Here is a 26,081-nt window from a genome sequence, read left to right as displayed (position 1 = left end):
TTACATTATGTAGCCATAGTAGCGAGAAATCTCCATCTCTCTTTCCCTCTCAATGAAGCACTGCACTCTCCCCAAAGCAGTGTACTTGGCAGCATTCTGACGCTCTTGTTGAGCCTTCTTCTTCATGGCTTCCCGCTCTGGCCTCTGCTGTTTGGTGATGGGAGTTGATACTACTTGCCCAGGAACATTGGGTTTCCTCCATGGAATTGGTTGTAAGGCAAAGTCTTGGAGTAGATATTGGTTTTGAGACTTGAGCGGTTGTGACTGGGGCTTGGTCCCAACATTGGGAACTGGTTGCCAATGGAGAGAAGTGCAAGATGATATTTTGTAGGGTGCAGGCCCAGAAGCAGCAGACCGAGGGACACTAGGCTGGGTAGAAGCGCTCATACCTGACTGAATGGCATGAGTCAAAACGGGCTGAGCTGGCTTGGCAGGACGCATCCAAGATGGGTTGGCAGTAGCTGGTTGGGATTGATTGACTGCCATGGGTTGAGCTGAGCTAGCGGGACCAGGCTGGGCAGGGTAAGCCCCAGTGGGTGTCCGTGAAGCCAGAGACTGTGGCCTCCTATTGATTACTGGTCGAGGTGGAGGTTTCTCCAGGGTCAGAAAAGGCAAAGGTACCAATTTAACCTTCCCAGGTGGTGGAGGCTCATAAATGGATGGAGCGGGACCTTCTCCTTTAGCGCTGATATCTGGGTTCTGGGCTTTGACTTGTGATTTCTCAGCACGCTTATCCGCCAGCCATGGTTTCATAGCTGGGCATGGACGGGGGTCTTGGGTACTGCCTGAGTTTCCCAGGGCCCGGGAGGAAGAGAGCCCAGTTTTCTTATCATTCTTCTTCTCCAGTGCGTGGAAAACCTGCACCGACTCCAGCATGTGCACGTCGAGACAGCTCCACGGCTTTTTAAAGGTCTCTTGGCAAAGCTCAGGTTGGTTCCTCTTCCTCTTCAGTTTGGGCACTGTTGGCTTCTCTTCTGCCTTGACTTTGTTGCCTGGCTGCTTCTTCTCCTCGGCTTTCCTGGAGTTGTTTTCTCTGGTCCTCTTGGTGTTTTCCTGCCCATGGCCCTTGGCCTTGCTGTTCCTGCTGGATGCAGCTTCCTGAGCTTTGCTGATAGAGTGCTTGGCTGTGTGCACAGGGGCCCTACTACTGTCTGCATCCCTGTGAGCAACTTCTCCTCCTAATGCACACTCTAGGTCCCTTAGCTGCATTTTGGCCTGAGGAGTTCCATCAGGACACTCTGAGGCTTTATGTTTGTTCTTCCTCATTGGCTCACTAGGACCCTTTAAGGCGCTTGTGATTTCCTTACCCTGATTCACCGTGATGGCTCTGGTGTCATTGGATTTTGTTATTGTGGGACTTTCAGGTTGGTCAAAGTCTTTTAAGGAACTGAAAAGCTCAGGAAGTTGAATATCCCCCAGCAGTGCAGTGAGGTCTGCAAAACCACTGCTAAATTCAATCCCATTTTCAAGTGTGCCTTGGTCCTCAAGACTCAGGCTATTCCTTTCTAGATGGATATTTTCAGAATGTGGCTTCTCCTCTTGGTCCAGAGGACCAATGGAGGCCAGAAGCTGGTGGATTTCAGGGATGTCTAAAGGGAGTAGTGGAGGATCCTGGTTCTCCATGGCAATTTGGTAGGCATCCAGTGGTTCTGAGAGCATGGTGTTAATCTCACACAAATTCTTAATCTCTGTTTGTTCCTGGCTTTGATTTGGAGGCAATGCCAAGAAATCAGTAGAACTCTGGACTGGAGTTATTGTGGAAATGTCCCCAAGTTCAGTTTGTGAGTTTTTCTCAATTATTTGGCTTTTTCTGTTATTGCAGATGTATGGGAATTCTGGAGGCTGTGGCAGACAAAATGTCTGACTTGGAGGTTGCAATCCCAAGGAAGCCTCCATCCCTAGGGAAGTTTCCATCCCTGCAAAGGAATCAAGGACGATGGTAAGTAGGATGCTCCCCCTTCCCAGAAACACACTATTCAGGGAAACCACCTACGGTGGAGAAAGCATTTCTCTTAGCTCTTTTTAAGGACCACTGACAGGTATCTGTTAAGAGTTGCGTATTAGTTACAGGTGATCCCTTGAAGTCTTACTTTTGGGCTGGTCCATCACCATGGCAGCATGGGTTTCTGGTAGAGCACTTGTCTCCTCTGTGGGAAACACCGAAAAACTGTTTCATGAAGTCTCTCATTCTCATATAGGGGCCTCTCAATTCTCTCCACTCTCCCCAGAATGTAAGAACTCTTAACACCATGAACTAGGTGAGGGTGGAGCTGTTGCTCATGAAATCAGTGTGAAAGGTCAGGGGTTTTGGACTCCTGCTTTGGACAGCATCTCTACATACAGAGGTTAAATCCTTCAGTCAATTAAGGAACAATTAAATTGTCACACCCTGATATGTGTTGATGTATTTTTCTAAACCAAAGTAAAATTAGGGAAATATATTTATAGTGTGGTTATGTAGCTGGACTGAGTGCAGGACCCTTATCCGCCAGCCATGGTTTCATAGCTGGGCATGGACGGGGGTCTTGGGTCCTAGAGGTCTCTTAAACGCATGGGTGGCCATTATGCTGTGCTGCATGCTTCTCTTACAGAGTCTGAAAATGGGGACTGCTGAACAAGATTGTGGTTAAAATCTCAGCACTTGAATTCTAGGGATGTGTGGACTCACAGTTACCAGCTGAAAACTGGACCCTCCTTTCGAATGGTAATCTTATTCCTTCCCCTTTTTGCTGTTTGTACTCACCTTGAAAATTTGTTCCTTCTATACTTTGAGTGGACACAGAGTAGTAGGTCACAGGTGTAGGGACTGATGGTAGGACATTTGTGGGCTGAACTTCCTTCAGCACTGTCACCATTTCTGGTTGAGGGGCAGCGGCACTAATTCCTGCATATGGCACAGAGCCATAGGATTGCAGGCAGGGCCAATGTTCTCCAGAGAGCAGAGTCCCCAGAGAGTTTTGATCATAGTAGTAGACCTGGCTTCCTTCTTGGTGGGGTAGTGAGAGGCAACGTCCTTGATTTGGAATCTGAGATAGTGTCACCTGGACGAGCCTACCAGATAGTAGTGGATACCCGGGGATCATGACATTGGCTTCGGAAGTTTTGTCATACTGGGATGTCATAGATAGGGAAGAATCTGCTGTATTCTGGTCAGTGACAGTCAGATTAAAGTCCCCGAGTGAAGAGGAGCTCTTTTCAGCACTTCCTGGGATATACCACTCAGAAATACTTGGATAGGGGGCAGGTGCCATGGGAGTCTGGTTCTGGCCAGTAACCCCAGACACCATGGCTGTGGTAGCATGTTGATAAAGGTAGGCACTGCCCATGAGTGGCTGGAAGGAGGTGCCACAGGTTGAGGGCAGTAACCATGCTGAAGTGGCAGCTGGAGCAGAGGCTCTGGAGAAGTTGCAGACACTTCCTGTCCCGGAAGCTGCATTGGTCACCACAGGAAGAGAGAGCTGCAGAGAATCAGCATTTCCATGTAAAGAAGAATTTTGGAAATTTTCTGTAGGAAGAAGAGGGTGGTGAAAATATTGATGAGACAGACAGATTCTTACAATATTCGAGGAATAATGACATCTTAATGTTGTAGTAATCAGGAAGGCCCTCATTCCAATAATCATTGAGAGACCCCAAATCACTCCATTTAGGATGGCTGCAAGTACTCTTCTGATTACCTGCCTTTTGTCTCAAATTGGGCCCAGAAGTCCCAAGTGGTCTGCTTCACACATTGTTCCCTAAAAGCATCCTTCTACCTGTCCTACCTTTCCTTTGAGCCTGCACTAGTATTGACTCCTGAATTTGCCCTAGAACTGAAGCATTTTCAAACTCAGAGAAAACCCCAACATTACCAGTTACCAAATGAGTCCTCCAAGGGTTAGTGAAGTGAGATCGACTTGTTCAAAATCAGCAACAGATTATGGAAACTTACTCCCTGGCCAGGACTCTTGTTCCAAAGACCAGAAATCTGGAGAAACAGAAATTTGTTTTTCCCTGTTCATAGAAAATCGTACTGATATCACCACAGTGATCTTTAGTATCTCCTTTTGTTTGTCCAGGTCACATGATATTTCCTGGAGTTCAGTTTTACCATCCAAATGATAATTTAAGCGTCATTCTTTGCCCTCTTTCAGCCTAACTGCTGATCCTACATGAAAATGACTACCTGAAATTCAGTTTCTCAAGAAATGCTTCTTGAAAGAAATTAAAACTTTCTGAGCTTCAGGTTACTCATCTTTGGTGTGGTTATAACAATACCAACAGTGATAATTCATCCATGAATAAAAGTGTCATATTACATAAGATTCATGTGGGGGCTGAGATTATGGCTCAGCGTTAGGGCGCTTGCTTAGCACATGCGAGGCCCTGGGTTCAATCCTCAGCACCATGTAAAAATAAATAAAATAAAGGTATTGTGTTGAACTACAACTAATAAATAGATATTGCAAAAAGTTTCATTTGGAGGGAGTTACAGTATGTTCTGGAAAGATAGAAGCAAAAGTCAAAACCAGCTCAGAACTAAAAGGAATGACTAGATAGTAATGAACATATGTATATGTAGCAAAAGTGAGTGTATATCAAATTTGCTAAGAAATGAGTTCTGTTATCATGCATACAATATTATGAATGTTTCTCTTTGATTTTAGTGAATACTGTTAATCAAAACAAAGCTCATAATTGAAGGTGAGTTTGAATGCATTCTCAAGCAGTACATATAGACAGAGAAACTATACTAAAAATGTGTGTAATTTTAAGTAAAGTGAACACAAATTTAAGTAAAGTGAACAGATGGGTAGCCACGTGGAGAAGCGAAAACTAAAGCCAAAACCCATGATGAATCTGGGCATGGTGTGGTGGGCCTCTGGTCCCAGCACGTGGGAGCCTGAGGCAGTGGGATTGCAGGAAACCAGGAATTCAAAGCCACTCTGGGCAATTCAGCAAGATCCTATCTGAGAAAACAAATAAAATATCCTGGAGATATAGCTTGTGTAGCATGCTTGCCTAGCATGCATGAGACCCTGAGTTCAATCCTCAGAACTGGAAAGAAGAGAAGAAAGGAAGAAAGAAAGAATGAATGAGAGGAAGGAAGGAAGGCATAAGGAGCAAGGCAGGGAGGGAAGGAGAGAGAAATGGAGGGAGTGAGGGAAAGAAGAAGGGAAGGAGGACAGAAGGAAGGACACAAGAAATTTTGTACATACTAGAGAAAAAAACAATAAGTGTAAAGTAATTTCATTACTGTTCTTGTTTCTCTTCCTCTAAGGATTACCAACACCAAATAAAAGACATTAATTCCACTAGGTAGATATTTCAATTAATATAAACACATTTTCTGATAATCCTTTTGGTTATTAAAAAAACCAGAAAAAATGCTTTAACAAAATCATAGAAGCCTAGTTTATTATCACATTTAGAGAAAAATCTTGTCCCTAAAGTCTGAGAAAACCATCACAGTATAATAAAATCACAAATTTAAAACAATTTTTGTCTTTTATTCTGATATTTTCTTCTCCCTTTTATATTAAAACAAAATTAATACAAAAATGTTTGAGCTACCCTACACCCCAGCCCCGAAAAATTATTTGAAATGTAGACAAAACAAAAAGTCTTCACATAATTATTTAAATAAACTTGGAATTAGAGGTGTGAGCTTGAATTTTTATTCTTATATAGTTCTTTCTTTCGGTTCTTAGATTTAGAAATCATCAATGACTATTTGTATATTGTCTGTTTTAGAAAAAAAAAAACAAACCGTTGTAAAGATGGAAAACAGCTTCATCTTGACAGCTTATATCTCACAAAGGAATGTGTCCTTCTGATGCAGGTTTGGACAAAACATTTTTTAGAAATCCCTGTAGTTTAAAAATCAGAACAAAGTAGGACATGGAAAATGCCATTTCCCCAGCTCTGTCTAGAACCACTTTCCTTGGCATGTTTGGAGGAAGAATAATTTCTAAAACATACTTCTAACATGTTCATGTTCAAACTGTCAACATCATCTGTGTTGAAAGAGATCATAGAAAAACTGTAACAGCCAAGTGTGACTTTTCTGATAACCTGCTTACCCCAGTGATACCCTAATTCAAGTCTTAGTTTCCTTGCTGGTCTGTTAATCTAAACATTCTCTAAACCAGCCTCTGGGAAGATTCAATCTATGCTGTCTGTTGGTTTAAATAAAATCTTTGCTTTTCTTCCACATCCATCCCAACCCACGTCTTTTTTCTCGAGAACATCATTCTCTTCATCTCTATTATTCAAACCTTTTCTTCTCCTTTATTTTTATATTTTCTTCCTCCACCGAGTTCCTGTTGCCTTGTGCTTAAACAGTCACAAACTTGCTTTCCCAAGAACATCTGCCTCCTTACAGCCCTGTCCTCCTGTTCCTCTCTCCCTATTTCTCTTTTCACCTAGTTTAAACAGAAAACTCCCAAATATGTGAATGTCCCTTTTATGAACAGCACTAAATTTGAAATACTGAAGTAGAAATCTTGGTGAAGGGAAACTGTTACAGAGGAAACCTCTTGGTTTCCACCCTGCCTAGGATTTGTCTCTTTCAGTTGAAACAACACAACCATGAAATCTGATTTCATTCTCTATAAACATGCCCCTCAAGATGCAAGAAAAGTAAGGGACCAGAACATGGGCAATCTGTTATCCTCATGTAGCAAATCAGGAAACAGATTTTGTGAGAGAGTAAGATAGTCCAGTTCTATACCTAGTACATGTCAAATTCCAAATGAAATTAGGTGTCCAGATTTCTAGTTCTATCCTTTCCCCTATTATTCTAAGCTCTTTTGACTCCATTAGTAAATTGAGGCAGGTAAAAGTCTAATGAAAAACTTTAAAAGTTTCTTTACTCACCTGACATGGTCAGAGAAGAGGTCACATCAAATACAAAGGATGAGGAGATCACCCCAGAGGATGTGTGGGTGGCTGAGGCTAGAGAATGCATGTTTCCCAATATGGAGTTCACTGGTCACTGTTTACTGGCCACTCTAATGACTGGTTACTGGTCACTGGTCACTTGCGATGATCCAAATTTGTTTACAACTACATGGCAAGCCTAAGATTCTAGCAGGTGGCAGTAGGTTTGGTGGGAGAATGATGTCACAAAACTGGCCGTTTAAAGGTATGAAGTAGCCAATAGAGTGGTCAGACTCCCAAGGAGAAGGTGCGATTGGGTGGGGAAAATGACAAGAGAGTTGATTGGGTGGAGAAAGTGACAGGAGAGATATAATAGAAACTAAATGGCTCAGTTCTGGTAGGTGAAGCCCTGCAAGAGGGACATAATGGGCTCACCCCATGGCTCCCTTCCTTCAGGCTCTTGTGTTAGGGATATCATCTCCGTGTTCCTCTTAAATGTTCATTAAAATATTATGAATATGTTATAAATTATGTTTCACAGTATAAGAGGTAATAGTGATACATTACTCTATTAACATTTGCAGTTAACATCCCTGGAGATGGAAGAAAGAGACATCTAGGTTGAGCAAGTATAGTGGTTCTGGAACCACAGAAGTTGATTTGATTAGTGAAGTTACTGCAGTATTCAAGGATTCAGAAAGGGGTTAAAAAGTTTTTTTTTTCCTAGTTGTAGATGGACCCAACACTTTTATTTTATTCATGGGTCAAGCCCAGTGCCTCACGCGTGCTAGGCTAACGTTCTACCACTGAGCCACAATCCCAGCCCTAGGGGGAAGTTCCTTGAGTGCATTCTCTGGGGAATGATGTGGCCCAAGATTCTCTTTAGTTTCTCCTGATCCCTACTTTCTTTGGCCTGGGCTGGGCCAGGTTAGACTGGTAACTCTCTTCTGCTCTCCTTCCCCCACCCCTCTTCATTGTAGACAGTTTTTCATGGACAAGCCTTGAGTCTGCATTCGTGTACATATTGATATTACTTTATTTTGACTTCCAGAAGCAGGGGTCTTTTTTTCTGTGAGTTGATTCTTTGAAAAATGAACTCTGAACAATAGCAGCAACTCTAGAGAGGTGGAAGACTTAGTTGACTGTAGAATTTCCCTCTCTGGATTTTTGTTGTACTCCTTTAACTTATAATTTCCTGAGGACAGCTCCTTGGTCATGTAGACTTTCTGCCATGAGCCTCTTTCATATGTGAGAGGCACTGAGGATCCTTTCTCTCTTCTTATGTAAGTGAATCCAGTGTGGCAGTTACTGTGACTTCCTCCCCCTTGCAAACAGCCACTATAGAATCTTGGACTTCTTGCATTCTTTGCCTTGCGTGTTTGGGTGGAAGGCCAGGAGAAAAGTTAAAACATTAAGAGAACATAAAAAAGTATGGATAACATAAAGAAAAGAGAGGTTAACATGGACTTTTAAATTTTAACTTTTTGTTAGAAACAAGTTAACTCATTGAGGTCCCATTTTGTGTTAATAAAAGAGGCAATTAATTTTTTTTTTTTTTTTTTTTTTTTGCTGTGGGGATGGGTCCTTGGAATTTAAACCAGGGACACTTTCCCATTACCTCACATCCCCAGCCCTTTTTATTTTTCTTTAGAGACAGGGTCTCACTATGTTGCTTAGGGCCTGATGGATTTGTGTAGACATGCAAAGAGAGGCTTGTGGAAAAAGCATTGTGGTTATGCTGTGCACCCAAGGAAGAGGTGTGTCTGTTCAGCCCAAGTTCATCTAAATTGGTTTTGCTTTTGATCCCCTGGAGAGTATTAGTTTCACCACTTTCTCTTGTAATGCCATAAAGTCAGTCAGGACTGAATTGGTAATAATATATATATGAGTACTGAGCTGGTTTGGGGGAGTACAACTATGGGATTTAATCATTTTCCTTGGTGGTAAGCTTTGTTTTTTTTTTTTTTTTTTGTGGTGGTGGGGGTTTACCAGGGAATGAACTCTACCACTGAGCCACATCACCAGCCCTATTTTATGTTTTATTAGAGACACTGAGTTGCTTAGCACCTTGCCATTGCTGATGTATGCTTTGAACTTGCGATCTTCCTGCCTCAGTCTCCCAAGCTGCTGGGATTATAGGCGTGTGTCACCCTACCAAGAAATGTGGTAAGTTGTTTTTAAGAAATATATTCTGTTAGTTGTCAATGGACCTTTATTTAATTTTTGGACTTCTTTAGAGACAGTGAGTAGATAGTGTGATTCACGATGTCAAGAACCCACAAGAAGAGAAGCGCATATATAGAAAAAATTGCTCATAAATAAAGATAAATATTGCATTTACAGGCCTATTTTTCCCATCTCTTACACTGCTAATTGTGGAATATAATTTTTTTTGCTGGTTGTGTGTGGGATAATTCTTAGCTAAGAGGGATTGTGAAATGTTTGGTGGTATAAAGATATGGCTTGGAGTATGTCAACTTTTTCAGGGTATATTTTTTTTCTTTTTATCTCAGCTGCATACCTCAGATAGCTTACTTCTATAATACTAGCATGTAAAATGAGACTAAGAACATACAGTGAGTATCTGTAAGCCATATCATTCCTTATGTTCTCTTTGAAATCAATGGTATCCACAGCTACTATAGGTTAAGGAGATGGAGATGATGGAGATTTGTGCAGACCTCATGAATTCAGCAAAGCCTTTATTCAGCTGTGGAGTCAGGCATCAGATGGGCAGATTTTCTGGTTAGAAATGGCTGCTGGTCTGGGTTTATATAGGTTACACACTGGGAGGTAACTTACCCATTGAAAACTTTAACAGGAGGTGAGCATTCAGGAAAAAGGTTGCAAAACCTAGAAATTTGTTTTTATTGGCAGTGTTTTCATAGGGCAAGAATGGAGGGTGCATTGTCCTATCACTGAGAATGGATATATTGGGACAGGTCCAATGCTTGCCCTTTTCCAGGGATGTCTTGTCACCTAGTGATGTTTGCTTCCTTCCCAGGGATTTTTATGTCACTGGGAAAGGAAGTATTGGGAAAGGATCAATGTTATCAATGTTCTGATTTTCCCTCCCTCCCTCTTCCTAGGCCACACTGTTTTGGGGTTGTCATTTGCATATCTTTCATTCTAGACACTGAAAAGTCATAATGAATATTGGCAATGATTTCAGATCTGGTTGCTTCTTGCTGAGAAAGGGTCAAGTAGGAGGACCCCTGCTCTCAGAGTTCTGGAAAAGAACATGGGTTCTCTGGTGGTTTGGGCTTAAGAAGAGTATATGTGGGAGTAGACTTGGGGCTCAGGCACAGTCCTCCTTTTGTGGTTTCAGAAAGTTGCACTGTATTCTGGAGAGGGCTTGAGCCAGACAGGTCACCTCACTAAGAAAATGTTTTTTGTACACAATTAAGAATAGGGAGAAGAAAGGTTATTATAATAAAGGTGAAGATTAACAGATTTGTTAGTTCTAGGAAAACAATTTTAGCAGGTCCTATCATTGGGGAGCCTATTTCCCTTAATCAAGGCCATTGTATCCCTTTCAAAAATAGGGTGCACTTTCCATGATCTCAGGAGTTTGGGTCCTTTGGAGCATTGCGAGCATGATTAATGTTGGAACCATATTTTCCTGATGGTTTAATCATTTCCAACCGGCTTGAAAGACTGTGCAGAACTAGAATATAAATTAACTGTATAGTTATAGCTAGTAACCCAGGTATATGTGTAGAAAAGTATTTCAAAGAGTTGAGGGAAGAAATCCCTGTAGCTAAACTGCCCTAAATTTCTTATCAAAAGTAGATGTTTTTGTATTTTCTATGGCAGAACCTGAGATTGTAATTTTAATTCAAACAAGTATTGATATGAAAAAGGTCAAGTCCATTAGGTGATTACATACATTTTGCCATTGTGTCTCAGTGTCATCATATGGATCTCTAGTGACACAAAATTGGGTGATATTACAATGACCCTGAAGTTTCTGAGCCCATTGTAAATCTTGTACTTATTCTCCTAGTCAAATAATAGAATCTTTTAGTTGTTGAATTTTGTTTGAATGATCCGGATCCATATGTTCTTGAGTTTGCCAGGTCTCGGTAACATTCTTATGGAATTGTTGAAGGTAATGGGTGTTTGGACCTGCTGATGCAATGTCTCCGCTGCAGTCAAAACAACAGTCCCAGCTCTCAGCCACCAGATGAGCCATTTAGCATGGTGTTTCAGGTGCCTCAGTAGTTCCTACGTGGATGTTACTTAAGGGGCCTCCTGCCATGGTACTTTTAATTTTACAAGGAGCCTTTTGAGAGTCATTATAGTTTGTGCTGAACTTTGCCATAGAGTTCAAATGTTGTTGTAGCATACACTTTACACATTTAACATAATATAGATTTTTGTGAGGCATCACAAAATTTGAATGGGTATTTGAATGGGTCTGGACCCTAAAACATAGGGATTTAATACACATACTGTGAAGGTACAATTCCTTATGAAAGGAAATGTTATAATAGATAACATTTTTCAACTTATTATATTGAGAATTACCCTTCCAGAATGGAACCACCATTTGACCCAGCTATTCCCCTTCTCGGTCTATTCCCTAAAGACCTAAAAAGAGCATGCTACAGGGACACTGCTACATCGATGTTCATAGCAGCACAATTCACAATTGCAAGACTGTGGAACCAACCTAGATGCCCTTCAATAGACGAATGGATAAAAAAAAATGTGGCATTTATACACAATGGAGTATTACTCTGCATTAAAAAATTACAAAATCATAGAATTTGCAGGGAAATGGATGGCATTAGAGCAGATTATGCTAAGTGAAGCTAGCCAATCCCTAAAAAACAAATGCCAAATGTCTTCTTTGATATAAGGAGAGTAACTAAGAACAGAGTAGGGACGAAGAGCATAAGAAGAAGATTAACATTAAACAGGGATGAGAGGTGGGAGGGAAAGGGAGAGAGAGGGGAAATTGCATGGAAATGGAAGGAGACCCTCAGGGTTATACAAAATTACATACAAGAGGAAGTGAGGGGAAAGGGAAAAATAATACAAGGGGGAGAAATGAATGACAGTAGAGGGGGTAGAGAGAGAAGAGGGGAGGGGAGGGGAGGGGGGATAGTAGAGGATAGGAAAGGCAGCAGAATACAACAGACACTAGTATGGCAATATGTAAATCAATGGATGTTTAACTGATGTGATTCTGCAATCTGTATACGGGGTAAAAATGGGAGTTCATAACCCACTTGAATCAAAGTGTGAAATATGATATATCAAGAACTATGTAATGTTTTGAACAACCAACAATAAAAATTAAAAATTAAAAAAAAAAGAGAATTACCCTTCCAGATCCCCAAAGTCTCCTCAGTCAGACCTATTTTCCATACTGTGTCCTGAATTGATCCCCCTAGAGAGTGCTTGTTTTACCAATTTCTCTTGTAATGTGATAAAGTAAGTCAGGACTGAGTTGGTAATAATATATATATGAGCACTGAGTTGGGATTTAATGATTTTCCTTGGTGGTAAACTTTTTTTTTTTTTTTTTGGTGGTGGCGGGTTTACCAGGGATTGAACTCTACCACTGAACCACATCCCCAGCCCTATTTTATGTTTTATTTAGACCCAGGGTCTCACTGAGTTGCTTAGCACCTTGCCATTACTGAAGTTTGCTTTGAACTTGCCATCTTTCTGCCTCAGTCTCCCGAGCTGCTGGGATTACAGGCATGTGCCACCCCACCCGGAAATGTGGTAAGCTGTTTTTTTAAAAAATGTTCTGTTAGTTGTCAATGGACCTTTATTTAATTTGTGGACTTCTTTAGAGAGAGTAAGTATATAGTGTGATTCACAATGTCAAGAACCCACAGGAAGACAAGTGCATATATAGAAAAAAGTGCTCATTAATAAAGCTAAATATTGCATATAGAGGCCATTTGTTCCCATCTCTTACACTGCTAATTATGGAAAAAAAAATAATATATATATATTTGCTGGTTGTGTGTGGGATAATGCTTATCTAAGAGGGATTGGCAGTATAAAGATATGGCTTGAACTATGTCAACTTTTTCAGGGTATTTTTTTTCTTTCTAGTTCAGTTGCATACCTCAGATAGCTTACTTCTATAATACTGGCATGTAATAGGAGACTAAGTACATACAGTGAGTATCTGCAAGCCAGATCATTCCATAAGTTCTCTGAGAAATCAAGGGTATCCACAGCTACTATACGTTTAGGATATAAGAACAAAATGGTGGAGACAGGTGCAGACCTCAAGAATTCAGCAAAACTTTTTATTCAGCTGTGGAGTCAGGCAGCAGATCTGCAGACTTTTTGGTTAGAAATGTCTACTGGTCTGGGTTTATATAGGTTACAAACTGGGAGGTAACTTACCCATTGAAGACTTTAGCAGCACGTGGGCATTCAGGAAAAAGGTTGCAAAAACTAGAAACTTGTTTTTACTGGCAGTGTTTTCATAGGGCAAGAATGGAGGGTGCATTGTCCTATCACTGAGAATGGATATATTGGGACAGGTCCAATGCTTGCCCTTTTCCAGGGATGTCTTGTCACCTAGTGATGTTTGCTTCCTTCCCAGAGATTTTTATGTCACTGGGAAAGGAAGTATTGGGAAAGGATCAATGTTATCAATGTTCTGCCTTTTCCCTCCTTCCCTCTTCCTAGGCCACACTGTTTTGGGGGGTTGTCATTTGCATATCCTTCATTCCAGACTCTGGGTAGGCATAATGAATAGGGCAATGATTTCAGATCTGGCTGCTTCTTGCTGAGAAGGTGTGAAGTAGGAAGACCCCTGCTTTCAGAGTTCTGCAAAAGAACATGGGTTCTCTGGTGGTTTGGGCTTAAGAGGAGTATATGTGGGAGTAGACGTGGGGTTCAGGCACAGTCCTCCTTTTGGGGTTTCAGAAATTCGGACTGTGTTCTGGAGGGGGCTTTAGCCAGGTCGGTCACCTCATTAAGAAAATTTTTGTACACAATTAAAAATAGCGAGAAGAAAGATAATTATAATAACAGTGAAGATTAACTGATTTGCTAGTGGTGGGAAAACAATTTTAGCAGGTCCTATCATTGGGAAGCCTATTTCACTCAATCACGGCCATTGTATCCCTTTCAAACTCAAGGTGCACTTTCCATGATCTCAGGAGTTCGGGTCCTTTGGAGCATGCAAGCATGATTAACTTTAGAAGCATATTTTCCTGATGTTTTAATCATTTCCATCCTGCTTGACAGACCCTGTAGAAGAAGAACAGAAATTAACTGTATAGTTATAGCTAGTAGCCCAGCTATAAGTGTAGAAAAGTATTTCAAAGGCTTGAGGGAAGAAATCCCTTTAGCTAAACTGCCCCAAATTTCTTACCAAAAATAGATGTTTTTGCATTAACTATGGCAGAACCTGAGATTGTAATTTTAATCCAAATGAACATAAAAATAGTACCTAAAAGAAAGAAGAATTTTTTAGAAAGATGATAAAAAATTTTCCAGAGACAATGGTCAATATACAATGAAGAAAGCTAGGATGGGTCTACAAAGAATAATGCAAACACATAGGAATTTAGTATGCCAAAAAGGTGACATTTCAAATCAGTAGGACAGATTATTCAACAAATTGTGATACATATATTTTGGGGTTAAATAAACTATCTCTGGAAGGATCCAATAAGTGGGAAAAGGCAAAGTCTCCCATGGGAAGAGTGGTGAAGATGGGGGCTGGAAAATTGGAGAGAATGGGTAGATTTCCATTTAGTACTATTTTGCATCTTTTTAAGTGTTCTATTGTGTGAATATATTACTTCCAAATGTTGAATGCCAGAGTTCAAATCCCACATTCCCAGTTTAATGGTAGTTCTTAATCTTGAGCAAATTATTGGCATTATCTTTTAAAGATCAAGAGGCTGAGCATAACTTTCAGCCAGAAATTCTCAATGAATGAAATTACTAGTGAAAACAACTCAATGTCCACAGGGGATGTGTGGATAAACAAAAATGGTGTATCCACACAATATCATATCAGGCAGTCTTAAATGGGGAGGAAAGACACATTTTACAGCATGGATGATGATCCTTGAAAATAGTCTTCTAAGTGGGAGAAGCCATATATAAAAGGTCATATATTGTATGATTCCTCTTATATGCAATGTCCAGAAAAAGGCAAAACCAGAGGGATTAATGGTTGCCTGGGGCCAGGGGTGGGGGGAGTGGGAATGACCACTAACACGCACATTTTGGGATTATGAAAATGTTATGAATTAGAAAGTGGCGATGGTTACACAACTCATGAAAGTCTTTAATGCTCCTGAACTGCACGTTTTTAATGAAGAATTTTATGTGAATTTTATTAGGATATAATTTAAAAATATAAAGTACTAATCTTTCAATTGTGATGGTCTGCTGCCTCCATCATCTTCTTGCCCCACTCCATTCCTTCCCTATCCTACCTCCAGGTCCCTCATGGGGCATCTGCGCCCTAGGACTCTTACCTCGTGCAAAGTCTGGGCACCTCAGGCAACCCTTGGACTGCTGGGTCCTGCAGCGGTTGGCAGGCTGCTCCCTGCGCATGCGCACTCTACTCGCGTTGGCTGGAGATGGACGCCAAGAACTAATTTTTTTCGTGAGCTTCCGTTGATGGCAGTGTCTCTGAAGGTGGCACGTGCCGGAATTAATGGAGGAGGACCTGATAGCCAATCAGTTTAGTATTTATCCCCCTTTTGAAGCATTATCTCTCTACTGGTAACCTCTGGAAGCTGTGCTCTGAAAGCCAGGTCGGCTGCCTGCTGAGCACTTGCCAACCCCATGGACTTGAGGCCAAGGCCTCAGATTGAGGCCTTGTTTCTCTGCATACAATTTGATCATTAGTAACGTGTCAGAGTGATACTGGCCTTTTGTGTGAATGTTAATTGAAGTAGTGCATCTCTGCTGCCCTGGTACATGGGTATTGAGTCAATGGTGATTTATTCCAGGCCATGTTCTGGGTGGGTCTCATGCTGCTGAGTTCACTTGGCCAAGTCTCAGGTTATCAGCTGCCCTCAGGGTAACTGGGACACCCATGGTAGATTCCCCATGTTTTCTATTCACCTTTCCCAGCTAGGATCTTAAATGACCCCAAAATGCTGGAGATGTGCCCTGAATCTTATTTTGTAAAATGCCTCTCAGGTAGGTCATAAAACCTAGGCCATTCTCCATGAGAACTTTTGGTTTGATTTTTGCATTTTTTTCTGATCAACATGAACCCATCTTCTGGCATCTTCAAGTTGCTTCACATTTTATGCTTTTAAACCTTCCCTCAAACTTTGTTTTTTACTTCTGCCCTTTTACCTATTCCTGATTCTTCCAGTAAGCTCATACATCTCTCTCATTTTTGCTTTCCTAGTGCTGGATCATATGCCTTCCTCTTCCCTCCATTCCTATCCTTTACCCATGTTATCCTAGTCAAGTTTTAGTTCCTTTCTTCTCAAGCAGACTGTGATCCCCACTTCTACCAAGCAATACCAGAGTTAATGGCAATTCAAACTCAAAAGTCCTCTTTATTACTTATCTATTAATCAATTCCATTACATTTCTTTATTCAATTTTATTTTTTGAAAGTATACCGGAATGAGGAAAAATGTTTGATAGCCAAGTGATAACAGAAGGCCTCTTTATTATCTGTTAACCAATTCTATTACAATTCTTTATTCAATTTTGAATATTTATTGGAATAAATAAATTTGTACCTACATAACTACATATTTAAAAAAATTTGTATCTACATATATGTGGAACATTATGGGGTGCCCAATTGGTGCCAGAAATCCTCTTTATTACTTATCTCTCAATTCTATTACATTTATTTATTCAACTATATTAAGTCTTAAAAATGTATAAGTGAATACCTTTGTATCTATGTACCTCTGTCTCAATATGTATGGAAAACTATTTGGTATTCAAATGGTACCAGCAAGCCTCTTTATTACTTACCTATTAAACAAGCCTATAGCATTTCTTAACTTTATTACATTTTGAACTGTGTCTAAACGAATGAATTTGTATCTCTCTATCTATGTGTATATGTGCAACACTATTTGGTACCCATGTAGTACCCAAAGGCCTCTTTATTTTCTATCAATTCTCAGTGGTACCAGAAGGCCTCTTTATTATGTATTACTTATATTATTACATTACATTATTAATTTAATTTTTTAAAACATTGAATGTTTATGAGAATAAATAATTGTGTATCTCTCTATCTATATACATGTGGAAAACTATTCGGTCCCTAAGAGGTACCACCCATCTCAGCAGCTTTTACATTGTGTAGCCATGGTTGCAAGAAATCTCCATCTCTCTTTCCCTCTCAATGAAACACTGCACTCTCCCCAAAGCAGTGTACTTGGCAGCATTTTCACGCTCTTGTTGAGCCTTCTTCTTCATGGCTTCCCGCTCTGGCCTCTGCTGTTTGGTGATGGGAGTCGATACTACTTGCCCAGGAACATTGGGTTTCCTCCATGGAATTGATTGTAAGGCAAAGTCTTGGAGTAGATATTGGTTTTGAGGCTTGGGTGGTTGTGACTGGGGTTTGGTCCCAACCATGGGAATGGGTTGCCACTGGAGACAGGTGCAAGATGATATTTTGTAGGGTGCAGGCCCAGAAGCAGCAGACCGAGAAACACTAGGCTGTGTAGAAGCGGTCACACCAGACTGACTGGCATGGGTCAAAACGGGCTGAGCTGGCTTGGCAGGACGCATCCAAGATGGGTTGGCAGTAGCTGGTTGGGATTGTTTGACTGCCATGGGTTGAGCTGAGCTAGCGGGACCAGGCTGGGCAGGGTAAGCCCCAGTGGGTCTCCATGAAGCCAGAGACTGTGGCCTCCGATTGATTACTGGTCGAGGTGGAGGTTTCTCCAGGGTCAGAAAAGGCAAAGGTACCAATTTAACCTTCCCAGGTGGTGGAGGCTCATCAATGGAAGGAGAGGGACCCTCTCCTTCAGCCCTGATATCTGGATTCTGGGCTTTGATTTGTGATTTCTCAGGACACTTAACCGCCAGCCATGGTTTCATAGCTGGGCATGGATGGGGGTCTTGGGTAGTGCCTGAATTTCCCAGGGCCTGGGAGGAAGAGAGCCCAGTTTTCTTATCATTCTTCTTCCCCAGTGCGTGGAAAACGTGCACCGACTCCAGCATGTGCACGTCGAGACAGCTCCGAGGTCTCTTGGCGAAGGTCTCTTTGCGAAGCTCAGGTTGGCTCCTCTTCCGCTTCATCTTAGGCACAGTTGGCTTCTCTTCTGCCTTGACTTTATTGCCTGGCTGCTTCCTCTCCTCGGCTTTCCTGGAGTTGTTTTCTCTGGTCCTCTTGGTCTTTTCCTCCTCATGGCCCTTAGCCTTGCTATTCCTGCTGGATGCAGCTTTCTGAGGTTTGCTGTTAGAGTGCTTGGCTGTGTGCACAGGGGCCTTACTACTGTCTGCATCCCTGTGAGCAACTTCTCCTCCTAATGCACACTCCAGGTCCCTTGGCTGCATTTTGGCCTGAGGAGATCCATCAGGACACTCTGAGGCTTTATGTTTATTGTTCCTCACTGGATCACTAGGACCCTTTATGCCACTTGTGATTTCCTGTCCCTGTTTCACCATGATGGCTCTGGTGTCATTGGATTTTGTTATTGTGGGTCTTTCAGGTTGGTCAAAGTCTTTCAAGGAACTGAAAAGCTCAGGAAGGTGAAAATCTCCCACCAGTGCAGTGAGGTCTGCAAAACCACTACTAGATTCAATCCCATTTTCAAGTGTGCCTTGGTCCTCAAGACTCAGGCTATTCCTTTCTAGATGGATATTTTCAGAATGTGGCTTCTCCTCTTGGTCCAGAGGACCAATAGAGGCCAAAAGCTGGTGGTTTTCAGGGATGTCTAATGGGAGTAATGGAGGATCCTGGTTCTCCATGGCAATCTGGTAGGCATCCAGTGGTTCTGAGAGCATGGTGTTAATCTCACACAAATTCTTAATCTCTGTTTGTTCCTGGCTTTGATTTGGAGGCAATGCCAAGAAATCAGTAGAACTCTGGACTGGAGTTATTGTGGAAATGTCCCCAAGTTCAGTTTGTGAGTTTTTCTCAATTATTTGGCTTTTTCTGTTTTTGCAGGTGTACGGGAATTCTGGAGGCTGTGGCAGACAAAATATCTGACTTGGAGAATACAATCCCAAGGAAGCCTCCATCCCTAGGGAAGTTTCCAACACTGCAAAGAAAGGAATCAAGGATGATGGTAAGTAGGATGCTCCCCCTGCCCAGCAATGCACTAATTAGGGAACCTGTGGACTGTGGATAAGGCATTTCTATTAGCTCTTTTTAAGAACTGCGGACTTGTCTCTTTCAGAGGTCCCTGTTAGTTACAGGTGATCACTTGTTGACACAATTTTGGGGTCACACATCATCATGGCAGCATGACTCAGTGGTGGAGCACTTGCCTACTCTCTGGGAAATGCACAAAAACTGTTTTAGGAACTCTCTCATTCTTATACAGGGTCCTCTCAATTCTCTCTACTCTCCCCAGAATGTAAGAACACTTAACAGCCTGAACTAGGAGAGCGTGAAGCTCTTGCTCAGGAAATATATGTGAAAGAACAGATTTTTAGACCCCTGCTTTGGACAACATCACTGCATACAAAGTTTAAGTCCTGCAGCAAATTAAGGAAAAATTATAGTGTCACTCCCCGGTATATTATGCAGTGTCTTCCTAAGAGATCAAAGTAAAAATATGGGAAATAAATGTATAATGTTGTGGTGTAGGGGGACTGATCTGCAAAAATTGTGAAAATAGCCTCCTTCAGTTCCTGGAGGTCTCTTAAATGCATCCTGGATGGCCATTATGGTGTCCTGCATTCTTGTTTACAGAGTCTGACAATGTGGAATGCTAAACAAGAATGGTGGATAAAGTTTTGGGACTTAAATACTACAGGTCTGTGGACCACAGCAACTAGCTGAAATCTGGACCCTCATTTGAAAGGTAATCTTAATCCTTCCCCTTCTTGCTAATTGTACTCACTTTGAAAATTTTCTTCTGTAAAAGTTGAGCGAACACTGAGCAGTAGATCCCAGGGTTAGAGACTGATGGTAGGACATTTGTGGGCTGAACTTCCTTCAGCGCTGTCACCATTTCTGGTTGAGGGGCAGTGGCACTACTTCCTGCATATGGCACAGAGACATAGGATTGCAGACAGGGGCCATGTCCTCCACAGAGCAGAGTCCCCAGAGTGTTTTGGTCGTAGTCGTAGAGCTGGCTTCCTTCTTGGTAGGTAAGTAAGAGGCTGTGTCCCTGATTTGGAATCTGAACAAGCCTGGCATATAGTGTTGGATACACACAGACCATGACATTGGCTTCAGAAGTTTTGTCATATTGAGATGTCATAGATATGGAAGAACCTGCTGTGTCCTGGTCAGTGAGAGTCAGATTAAAGTCCCCGAGTGAAGATGAGTTCTTTTCAGCCCTTCCTGGAATATACCACTCAAAAATACTTGGATAGGAGGCAGGTGCCATGGGCATCTGGTTCTGGCCAGTAACCCCAGACACCATGGCTGTGCTAGCATGTTGATAAAGGGAGGCATTGCCCATGAGAGGCTGGAAGGAGGTGCCAGGTTGAGGGCAGTAACCATGCTGAAGTGGCAGCTGGAGCAGAGGTTCTGAGGAAGTTGCAGACACTTCCTGTGAGGGAAGCTGCATTGGTCATCACAGGAAGAGAGAGCTGCAGAGAATGTGCAGTTCCATGTAAAGAAGAATTTTGGGAATTTTCTGTAGGAAGAAAGAGGTTGGTGAAAATATCATGAGACTGAGAGATTCTTAGAATATCGGAGGATGATATCATCCTAAGGTTGTGGCAGTCAGGAAGCCTCCAATACCAGAAATCATTGAGCTACCCCAAATCAAACCATTTAGAATGGCTGCAAGTGGGGGAGCAGTTTGGTACTCTTGTGATCAACTGTCTTTTCTGTCCAATTGGGCACAGTAGACCCAAGTGATCTGCTTCACTCATTGTTCCCTAAAAGCATCCTTCTCTCTGACCTCTCTTTCCTTTGAGTGGGCCATAGTATTAACTTATGAATATGCCCTAGAGCTGAAGCATTTTAGAACTTCTAGAACACTTAACATTAACAGTTTGTTAAGTGAGGAAACAGAGGGTCAGAGAAGTAAGATTGATTTGTTCAGTATCAGTACCAGGTCATAGACAATTACTCCCTTGCCTGGACTCTGTGCTCTAGACAAAGAGCACAAGTCAGGGAAATAGAATTTTATTTTTCCCTCTTCATAGAAAACAGTTCTGGTATCACCACTGTTTGCTTGTGCAGCTCTCCTGCCATTTTCTAGAGTTTACTTGTACCATTCAGATGGTATATTCAATGGATCTTTTTTTAATATTTATTTTTTTGTTTTAGGTGGACACAATATCTTTGTTTTATTTGTATGTGGTGCTGAGAATGGAACCCAGTGCCTAACGCATGTTAGGTGAGCACGCTACCACTGAGCCGCATCACCAGCCCAATGGGTCTTTCTTTACCCTCTTAAACCTGGCTTTTGATGCTACATCAAAATGACTACCTGAGAGTAAGTTTCTTAAGAAATGCTTTCTGAAGAAAAATGTTATTTAAACTCTGTGATCTTCAGGTTACTAATCTGGAAGGTGATTACAATAATACTAACAGCGATAATTCATCCATGAACCAAAATGTAATATTACTTAAGATTCATATGAAGGATTATATAGTATGTTCTGGAATGACAGAAAAGTAAAAATGAAAAACAGCATAGAACTAAAAAGAATGCATAGATAACTGATGAAAATTTGGAAATGTAGCATATTTTCTCACAAATGAAGTTCTGTAATCATACACAAAATATTATGAAAGAGAATGTTTCTAGTCTATTTTCCTGAATACTGTTAACCAAAACACTGCCCCCACCATTGAAGGTGATTTTAAATGAATTTCTATCCAGTGCATATAGGCAGAGAAACTCTATCAGCCAACATAAGCAAGAAAATTAAGTAAAAGTGACCACAATGTATGTAGCTACCTATTTCAAAAACAGTGTTATGAAGCCAGCTGCAGTGGCACACATCTGTAATCTCAGCTACTCAGGAGCCTGAGGCAGGAGGATTGTATGATTGAGGAAGACCTTGGCCATTTAGTGAGACAGTGTATCAAAATAAAATTTTAGAAGGGCTGGGGCTGCAGCTCCTTGGTAGAGCACTTGTCTCATACATGTGAGGCACTGGGTTCAATCCTCAGCCCCACATAAAAATGAATAAATAAAGATATTGTGTCCATAAAAAGGGGGGGGGGGACCTGGGGATGGAGCTCGTGGTAAAGTGTCCCTAGGTTCATTCCCTGGTACTGCAAAAAAGCAAAATCCAAACCAATCTCTTTCCCACCACATGCAAAAAGCAAAAACCAAAGCAAAAGCCCACTATGAATTGGGGGGGGGGGGGGACTGTGGTCCCAGCATTCAGGAGGCTGAGGCTATGGGGTTGTTGGAGCCCAGGAATTCAAAACCACCATGGGCAATTTAGCAAGATCCTGTCTCAGGACCTCAACAAAATGTGCTGGGGATATAGATTGTCGTAGCATGCCTGCCTAGCATGAATGCGACCCTGCATTTTAATCCCTGCATTCATTCCCCAGCACTGGAAAGAAGAAAGAAAGGAAGGAGGGAAGGAAGCAAGGAAGGAAGGAAGGAAGGAAGGAAATTTTGGCCAAAGTATAGAATGAAACAAGAAGTGTAAAGTAATTTCATCACTGTGCTTGTTCATCTTCCTCTAAATATTACCCACAACAAATAAATGGTATGAATTTTACTATTAGAGTTTTCAATTAATATAAAAACATTTTCTGATAAACATTTCAGTCAAAAATCAGGAAAAATGCTTGAAAATGAACATAAAATTTACATTTGACCTCAAAATCTAGTTTATAATCATGTATAACAGGAATATGTTGTCTCTAAAGTCTGAAAAAAAACATCACCACTAGAATATCATAATACATTTAAATCTAATTTTTTTTAATGGTTACTGGTGCTGGGAAGTGAACCCAGGGCTTCACACATGCTAAGCATGCACTCCGCCACTGACCTACACCCCAGCCCATATAGAACAACCAAAAAGAGGGGCTGGGGCTCAGTGTTAGAGAGCTCGCCTAGCACACGTGAGGCACTGGATTCATGCCACATATAGATAAAGATATTGTGTCCAACTGAAACTAAAAAAAATACATATAAAAAAATAAAACCCAAAAAGACTTCATAAAATTATTTTAGATAAATGTGGAATTAGAGATGTGGAGCTTGAATTTTTATCCTTTAGTAAGTCTCTCTTTTGATTTTTAGGTTTAAAAACCATTAATGACTCTTGAAAGGTATTCTACTTTAGAGAGCAAACTCTTGGAAAACTACCTGTCACACAAAGGAATATGTTCATCTGATGCAGGTTAATGAACATCAGTTTTTCAAAATCCATGTAGTTCAAAAATCAGAGTAAAGTAGAACATGGAGATTGCTGTTGCCCCAGCCCTGTCTATAACCACTTTCATGACATGTTTGTATGAAGAATCATTTCTAAAACATACCTCTAAAATGTTCTTGTTCAAACTGTCAACATCATCGGTGTTCAAAGAGGTCATAGAAAAACTGTAACAGACTTTTCTGATAAACTGCTTACTCCAGTGATACCCTAATTCAAGTCTTAGTTTCCTTGCTAGTCCATTAATCTAAACATTCTCTAAACCATCCTCTATGAAGATTCACTCTATGCTGTCTGTTGGTTTAAATAAATCTTTGCTTTTCTTCCACATCCATCCCAACCAACCTCCTTTTTCTTGAGAACATCATGCTTTTCATCTCTTTTATTCTGACATTTTCTTCTCCCTTATTTTTATATTTTTTTCCTCTACCGAGTTCCTGTTGCCTTCTGCTTAAACAGCCTCAAACTTGCTCCGCAAGAACATCTGCCTCCTTACAGCCCTGTCCTCCTACTCCCCTCTCCCTCTTTCTCTTTTCACCTAGTTTAAACAGAAAACTCCCAAATATGTGAATGCCCCTTTTTTGAACAGCACTAAATTTGAAATACTGAAGTGGAAATCTTGGTAGAGGGAAACTGTTCCAGAAAACCTCTTGGTTTCCACCCTGCCTAGGATTTGTCTCTTTCAGTTGAAACAAACACAACCATAAAAGCTTATTTCATTCTCTATAAACATGTCCCTCAAGGGTCAATATTAGAAAACAAAGGGACCAGAGCATGGGCAGTCTGTTAGCTTCCTGTAGCAGATCAGGAAACAGATTTTGTGAGAGAGTTAAAGATGGTCCAGTCCCATACCTAGTACATGTCAAAGTCAAAAGTGAAATTAGGTGTCCAGATTTCTAGTTCCATCCTTTCCCTATTATTCTAAGCTCTTTTCACACCATTAGTAAATTTAGGCAGGGAAAAGTCTAACGAAAAACTTTAAAAAGTTTTTTTTCCTTACCTGACATGGTCAGAGAAGAGGTCACATCAATTGCAGATACAAAGGATGAGGAGACCACCCCAGAGGATGTGTGGGTGGCTGAGGCTAGAGAATGCATGTTTCCCAGTATGGGGTTCACTGGTCAGTGTTTACTGTCCACTGGCCACTCTGATTATTGGTTACTGGTCATTGGTCACTTGCGATGATCCAAATTTGTTTACAACTGCATGGTAAGCCTAAGATTCTAGCAGGTGGCAGTAGATATGGTGGGGGAATGATGTCACAAAACTGTCAGTTTAAAGGTATGAGGTAGCCAATAGGGTGATCAGATTCCCATGAGAAGGTGGGATTGGGTGGGGAAAATGACAAGAGAGTTGATTGGGTGGAGAAAGTGAGAGGAGAGTTATAATAGAAACTAAATGGCTCAGTTCTGGACAAGTGAATCTCTGTAAGAGGGACATAATGGGCTCACCTCATGGCCTCCCTCCGCAGGCTCTTGTGTTAGGGATATCATCTCCGTGTTCCTTCTAAATGTTCATTAAAGTATTATGCATATATTTTAAATTATGTTTCACAGTGTAAGAGGTAATAGTGATACATTACTATATTAACGTATACAGTTAATATCCCTGGAGAAGGAAGAAAGAGACATCTAAGTTGAGCAAATATAGTGGTTCTGGAACCATAGAAGTTGATTTGATGAGTGAAGTTACTGCAGTTTTCAAGGATTCAGAAAGGGATTAAAAAGTTTTTGTGTTTTTCTTTTTTTTTTTTTTGTTTTAGTTGTAGATGGACACAATACTTTTATTTTATTCATTTATTTTTAAGTGGTGCTGAGGTTCAAGCCCTGTGCCAAACACATGCTGGGCTAACGTTCTACCACTGAGCCACAATCCCAGCCCTAGGGGGAAGTTCCTTGAGTGCATTCTCTGGGGAATGATGTGGCCCAAGATTCTCTTTAGTTTCTCCTTGACCCCTATTTTCTTTGGCCTGGGCTGGGCCAGGTTAGACTGGTAACTCTCTTCTACTCTCCTTCCCCCACCCCTCTTCATTGTAGACATTTTTTCATGGACAAGCCTTGAGTCTGCATTCTTATACACCTTGATATTACTTTCTTTTGACTTCCAGGAGCAGGGGTCTTCTTTTCTGTAAGCTGATTCTTTGAAAAATGAACTCTGAACAATAGAAGCAATTCTGGAGAGGTGGAAGACCTAGCTGACTGTAAAATTTCCCTCTCCGTATTTTTGTTGTCGTTCTTTAAGTTATAATTTCCTGAGAACAGCTCCTTGGTCATGTAGACTTTCTGCCATCAGCCTCTTCCATATGTGAGAAGCACTGAGGATCCTTTCTGTCTTCTTATGTAAGAGGATCCAGTGTGGCAGTTACTGTGACTTCCTCCCCCTTGCAAACAGCCTCTATAGAATCTTGGGCTTCTCACATTCTTTGTCTTGCATGTTTGGGTGGAAGGCCAGGAGAATAGTTAGAACATTAGGATAACATAAAAAAGTAAGCATAACATAAAGAAAAGAGAGGTTAACATGGACTTTTAAATTTTAACTTTTTGTTAGAAACAAGTCAACTCATTGAGGTCTCATTTTGTGTTAATAAAAGAGGCAATTCATTTTTTTTTTTTTTGCTGGGGGGACAAGTCCTTGGAATTTAAACCAGGGACACTTTCCCATTACCTCACATCCCCAGCCCTTTTTATTATTTTTTTTAGAGACACGGTCTCATATGTTGCTTAGGGCCTTTCTAAGTTGCTGAGGCT

General features: G+C 41.2%; 3 protein-coding genes and 1 long non-coding RNA gene across 5 annotated transcripts in view; 2 read left to right on the top strand and 2 right to left on the bottom strand.

Moving 5' to 3' along the window:
• On the bottom strand, positions 1–6,949 carry LOC114082274 (uncharacterized protein C2orf78-like). Its single transcript, XM_071601730.1, has 3 exons — positions 6,859–6,949; positions 2,744–3,505; positions 1–1,916 (listed from the first exon to the last, which is right to left on the bottom strand). The coding sequence occupies exons 1-3, from the start codon at positions 6,947–6,949 to the stop codon at positions 1–3; spliced, it is 2,769 nt and encodes a 922-aa protein (XP_071457831.1).
• LOC139701812 (uncharacterized) lies at positions 1,833–19,038 on the top strand. Its single transcript, XR_011704390.1, has 5 exons — positions 1,833–1,939; positions 2,592–2,704; positions 8,908–9,027; positions 12,473–12,600; positions 18,968–19,038. It is a non-coding gene; the product is annotated as an uncharacterized lncRNA (long non-coding RNA).
• LOC139701809 (uncharacterized protein C2orf78-like) lies at positions 17,143–24,431 on the bottom strand. The gene is given in 4 exon segments (XM_071601732.1): positions 17,143–19,061; positions 19,865–20,457; positions 20,459–20,612; positions 24,335–24,431. Coding segments are annotated over 4 exon segments (2,763 nt in total).
• The window catches only part of LOC139701810 (uncharacterized), a 32,751-nt gene continuing 26,401 nt past the window's right edge, over positions 19,732–26,081 (top strand). The window contains exons 1-2 of one of the 2 annotated variants that reach the window (XM_071601734.1): positions 19,732–19,829; positions 21,254–21,422. In XM_071601734.1, coding sequence (XP_071457835.1) covers positions 21,396–21,422 — 27 coding nt within the window. In that variant the 5' untranslated portion in view covers positions 19,732–19,829; positions 21,254–21,395. Of the gene's footprint in view, positions 19,830–21,253; positions 21,423–26,081 lie in introns of those variants that run through there. The other variant, XM_071601733.1, reaches the window with a different exon arrangement.

This window comes from Marmota flaviventris, chromosome 14 (assembly GCF_047511675.1).
Source record: "Marmota flaviventris isolate mMarFla1 chromosome 14, mMarFla1.hap1, whole genome shotgun sequence".
In the NCBI taxonomy this organism is placed as follows: domain Eukaryota; kingdom Metazoa; phylum Chordata; class Mammalia; order Rodentia; family Sciuridae; genus Marmota; species Marmota flaviventris.
The sequence above is the reverse complement of the archived record's forward strand: the minus strand, read 5'-3'. Positions and strand labels throughout refer to the sequence as shown.